This window comes from Diorhabda sublineata, chromosome Y, assembly GCF_026230105.1.
Source record: "Diorhabda sublineata isolate icDioSubl1.1 chromosome Y, icDioSubl1.1, whole genome shotgun sequence".
In the NCBI taxonomy this organism is placed as follows: Eukaryota; Metazoa; Arthropoda; class Insecta; order Coleoptera; family Chrysomelidae; genus Diorhabda; species Diorhabda sublineata.
Genome location: NC_079486.1, coordinates 194,141 through 199,427, shown reverse-complemented (window position 1 = coordinate 199,427; position 5,287 = coordinate 194,141). Strand labels below are relative to the sequence as shown.

General features: G+C 30.0%; 1 protein-coding gene across 1 annotated transcript; it reads left to right on the top strand.

The window, feature by feature from the left end:
- The first annotated feature begins 428 nt into the window (after positions 1–428).
- LOC130451973 (uncharacterized) lies at positions 429–986 on the top strand. The gene has a single exon (XM_056791328.1). The coding sequence runs from the start codon at positions 429–431 to the stop codon at positions 984–986; it is 558 nt and encodes a 185-aa protein (XP_056647306.1).
- Positions 987–5,287: the final 4,301 nt, after the last annotated feature.

Here is a 5,287-nt window from a genome sequence, read left to right as displayed (position 1 = left end):
CACCAGTTGCAAGGATTTCAACGATTAAGTTACTCTTATCTGTAGCATTACAAAATAATTTTAAGATCAGACAAATGGATATCCCGACTGCATTTTTAAATGGAAAACTTGAGAATGATGTCTACATATATGCACCAGCCGGACTTAAAGTGAATAAATCAAAAATACTAAAACTTAACAGAGCTCTGTATGGATTAAAAGAAGCATCATAGGTGTGGAATAATACATTTAATGATTTTGCAATTCAGAATAATTTTAAGAGATCCTTATATGACTGTTGTCTATACAGTAATCAAAAGGTTTGGATACTTATTTATGTTGATGATATTTTGTTAATAGGAGAAGACAAAGATGTGAACGAGACTATGAATTTATTGAAAAGCTGTTTTTAAGCAAAGAATTTGAATGAAGTGAATAATTTTCTAGGAATGAAGATCACTAGAACAGAAGATATCATTAAAATCGAACAACAGCAATTTATTGACAAATTGCTAAATTATTTTAATATGAAAGACTGTAAACCAAAGAGGACTCCAATGGAAAAAGGATTCCAATATAACGACAAGGCCAAAATTTTGACAAACATTCCATATAGACAACTCATCGGAGCTTTGATGTATTTAGCAACAACTAGTAGACCTGACATCAGTTATGCTGTGTCATATTTGAGCAGATTTTTGGATCGTGTAACTGAAGAGACCTGGACTGCAGGAAAACGAGTCTTGAGGTATCTACAGGGAACTAAAACTCTAGGATTGACTTATACTAAACATACAAATAGTGACGTAATACTTGAAGGATATTCAGATGCTGATTGGGCAACGAACAAGGAAAGTAGAAAAAGCATTAGTGGATCTATAATTTTATATGGTAATAACCCAATATCATGGTCATCCAAGAAACAAACTTGCGTGGCTTTATCAACAGCGGAAGCTGAATATGTGGCAGCAGCACAAACAGCTCAAGACCTAATCAACGTATTTTAGGGAACTTGAATACTATTGCCAAAACGATTCTATATTGTGATAATAAGAGCACAATTTTAATGTCCAAAAGCAATGAAATTCGAAAAGAACCAAACATATTGATATTAAAAACCATTATATAAAAGATTTAATTAGTAAGAGGAAAATAGAAATAAATTATGTATCAAGTGAACAAAATTTAGCCGATATGTTTACTAAATCATTATATATAATTGTGTATAATTTAAAGCATCATGTTTTTAGTTGTATATTACATAATATCTTAAGTTGATTGAGCGATTTTCATTAATACATGTCAAATCGAGGAGGAGTGTTGAGATTTTATAAATTATAGAGTTGGCAACAATGCAGTTTGTCAATGATCCATTCATTGGCACTTTTGGCGCGACGTGATGTATTAATTGTGAGGTTAGCTAGTAGTTTTTCACTCACCACGTTGTGTTATATTTTTGACCAAAAATTAATAAACCTTTTATTTGGAGGATGTTTTAATCTAGTGACAACCTAAAACCGTAACGGGTTCTTAACATGTAATTTGATCCATTTGGTCGAAAGATACAAAAAACTACAGGAAGAATTGATTTATAAGATATCAACTGCTTTTGGTATTTGTAATAACTGCAAATTAGCAAAGGATTATTTCTTAATGGAAAGACTATCATTACTCTGACTGAATTAGAACAACTCTAAAATTCAGTGGTAAGTTCAATAATTACTCATCTTGTACTGGATACTGTGAACAATTTGAATTTATTATTATAATTATTTTCTAGTTTATGCTCTTTGAAAAATAGCAAATGAATGCTCTCAAATTTTTTCGATAATAATATAATGGGAATCGTATAGAACTGCTTTTGTTACTTGCCATTTTTCTTGATTAAAAAATTTCTAATAATTAAAAATCACATTGTTAACAGAAGTTAATTTGAAATTAGAATTTTCTGTATTTACTGAGTTATATTTAGATTATGTAAATTCCAAAGATAATAATAATCTTTTTGTATTTACTCAACCTCTAAACAACTAAATTTGTTTATTTCAAAGAAGATCTGTGTATATTTTAGGATTTAGCTTTACTTCGTTTATTTTATATGTATGTTTTAATACAATTTCATTGTTGTTCTATTTTATACTGTTCACTCCTTTATTGTATGAGCAGCTTGAAATTGTTGTTGTTAGGTTTAAATGTGCGTTGTATAGAGTGTGTTAAATAAAATTATTTATTGGAACAAAATGACTACAATAATTCTTTATAATAATAACTAAAAACTTAATTCACTCTGTCGACCATGCTTTCGACACCACATTCAGTCTATCTACTCAGCTTCCCGCTCTCTTCTTCTTTTTTGTATATGAAACACATTTTTCAGGTTTGACCACAGAACTATATTGTTTGTCAATATTAACACCCTCCCTCAAACCTATAAAATGTGAGAAATGAATTTAAAACATATAACACTCTTTCATCACAACAAATTTAACATTTTTACAAATTTAGTAAACTTTTCATTTGTTAAGGCTTTAGTGACAATATTTTCATTTATTAAATCTAATACAAAATGTAACTTAACATCTATGTGCTTACATCTCTTGTTGTTTTCAAAATTTTGCAGTAGTTTAATGGCACTTTGGTTATCTTCAAATAAACAAACTGGTAAATCTAAAGTAAGATTTAAATCTTCTAACAAGTTTTTAATGTAAAGTAGTTGACATGATGCAACACATACTGCCACAGATTCAGACTCTGTACTTGACAATGTTACAAATGGTTGCTTCTTAGAGCACCAAGAAATAATATTATTGAATAGTTTAAAACAATAATCACTTATAGATTTTCTATCTAAAATATCATTGGCCCAGTCTGCATCACAGTATCAAACTAATTTACTGTCACCTTTGTAAAAATGCAATTTACAATTAACGCTAAACTTTAAATATTTGAGCACTCTTAGAAGATGTTTGAAATGTTTGTCACTAGCGCAATCTTGAAACTGCCCAAAGAAACTAATACTGAAACAAATATCAGGCCTTGTGCCCATCATTATATACATCAAACTCTCCAAAAGTTCTTTATAAGGTAATTTTGTTTTTTGACTTTCTTCACATCTTTTTAAATTCAAATTTTTTTCGATAGGAGTTTTGACCTTCTTACAATTTTCTACATTGAATTTTTTTACTAAGGTGTTGATAGCAGAAATCTGATCTAAAGTCATGACTCCACTTTTCTGATTCTTCTGTATTTTAATACCTAAGAAATCAAATTCATCATTCATATTTTTTTTTTATTTTGAACGTTTAACATAGCTTTAACTTAAGTTGATTGAGAAAAGTAGAATCATTGCACGCAATCAAAATGTCATCAACATACAGAAGTAAGTAGCTTCTTATGCTTTGATCAAGGAAACTATATAAATAGTAGTCAGATTTTGATCTTTTAAAATTCAAGTTTACCATTAAATCATTGAAGGTTTCATTCCAAGCTTTGGGTGCTTGTTTTAGTCCATATATTGCCCGATTTAGCATACAAACCTTATTTTTATCAGCAACTGTTACTTTAAGACCTTCAGGTAATTCCATGAATATTTTCTCTTTAACTTTACTATGTAAGAAAGCGTTTTTTACATCCAATTGTTCCAAAAGTAAATCATAATTATTGCAAATACAAATTAGGATTCTTAAAGTGGAAAGCCTTGCTACTGGCGCATGTATCTGTCCAAACTCATTGAAATTATTTTGTTCAAATCCTCTTGCTACTAATCTCGCTTCATAACTAAAATTACCTGCACCGTCATCCTTAATTCTGAACACCCATCTGTTGCTTATTATATCCTCATTTTCTGGTCTTTCAACCAACTTCAATGTTTCATTATAGTTTAATGCATTTAGTTCATCTTCAATAGCTTTCTCCCAGCTTGGCCAATTTGAAGTTTTCTTCGCTTCTGTGTATGATTTCGGGACATCTGATATTTCGGAGATTAATGCTAAACAACTTATATCTAATTCAAAGTCATTGAATCTTAATGGTAACTTCACTTGTCTTTTAGGCCTTTCTTATTCTGTACTATTTTCAACATTTTCAAGAATATTTTCTCTTGATTCTTGAATTCTCTCATTTAAACTAAGATTTTTTACTTCTTTTTCTTTACTATATTCTTCTTCAAACTCTTCATTTTCAGCTTGAATATTACAATTTTTGTTTTCTTCTAAAGAGAAACAGCTTTCATTGAACAAAACATTTCTGGAATGTATTACTCTATTTTCTTCTTTATTCCAAAGTTTGTATCCATTTTCTGTGTATCCTATGAATCTGCATTTTTGACCTTTTTCATCCAGCTTATTTCTTAATGAATCAGGAATTATTGTATATGCAATACAACCAAACACCTTCATATTAGCGACATTGGGTTTTTTATTGTAAAATAATTCAAACGGTGTTTTATTTTTAACTAAGCATGATTAAGTTCTATTTGTAATATAGGCGGCTGCAAGGATAGCATCTTCCCAAAATATTTTGTCCATGTTTGCTTGGATTATCATAGATCTCGCCTTGTCCATCAGGGTCTGATTCATTCTTTCAGCAACTCCATTAAGCTGAGGAGTATAAGGAGGAGTGTAAGATATTTGTATTCCCTTTTCAGAACAAAAATTTATTTCGAGAAACTGGTTTAATTGGACCACAGACATCCGTGTGTACAAGCTGTAATACTCTACTTGATCTAGATATCTTTGAGTAGTACGGAAAGCATTTTTGTTTACATGTTTCACACACATCGCATATGGTCTCCACTTCTGAATTTTCAAACTGCATCCCATCCACTAAATTCAAGTTTTTAATTTTTAAAAGTGAATTGTAATTTAAATGACCATACCTGAAATGCCAAAGTTGCTTATCTTTATTGTTGGCTGCCAAATTTGCAAATTCATTATTGTTATGCATAAAAATTATTTTATATAAATTGTTACATCTTGCGCCTTTAACAAACACAGTTTTTCCTTTCTTTATAATGATTTTACCATCGACATGAACAATTTCAAAACAGGCTTTTTCTATTGAAGAGATTGATAATAAATTCACTCTTAAATTTGGCACACATAGTACATTTTTTATTGGGTTCTGTGAATCTATGCATATTCACCAACAGATCTTCTTTATTAACATAATGGTGTGTTGCTCCTGAATCTGCATACCATTCTGTCTTGCTTGTCTGAAAATCTTAGATTGCACAAAAAGCTATAGAATCATCTTCAAGTTCATTGTCGACCCCTGTTTTGGAATAACTAGCTCTATTGATGTCTTGACT

Bases quoted from the DNA above. Each gene is read 5' to 3' on its own strand.
- LOC130451973 (XM_056791328.1), top strand. From the start codon at position 429: ATGAAGATCACTAGAACAGAAGATATCATTAAAATCGAACAACAGCAA.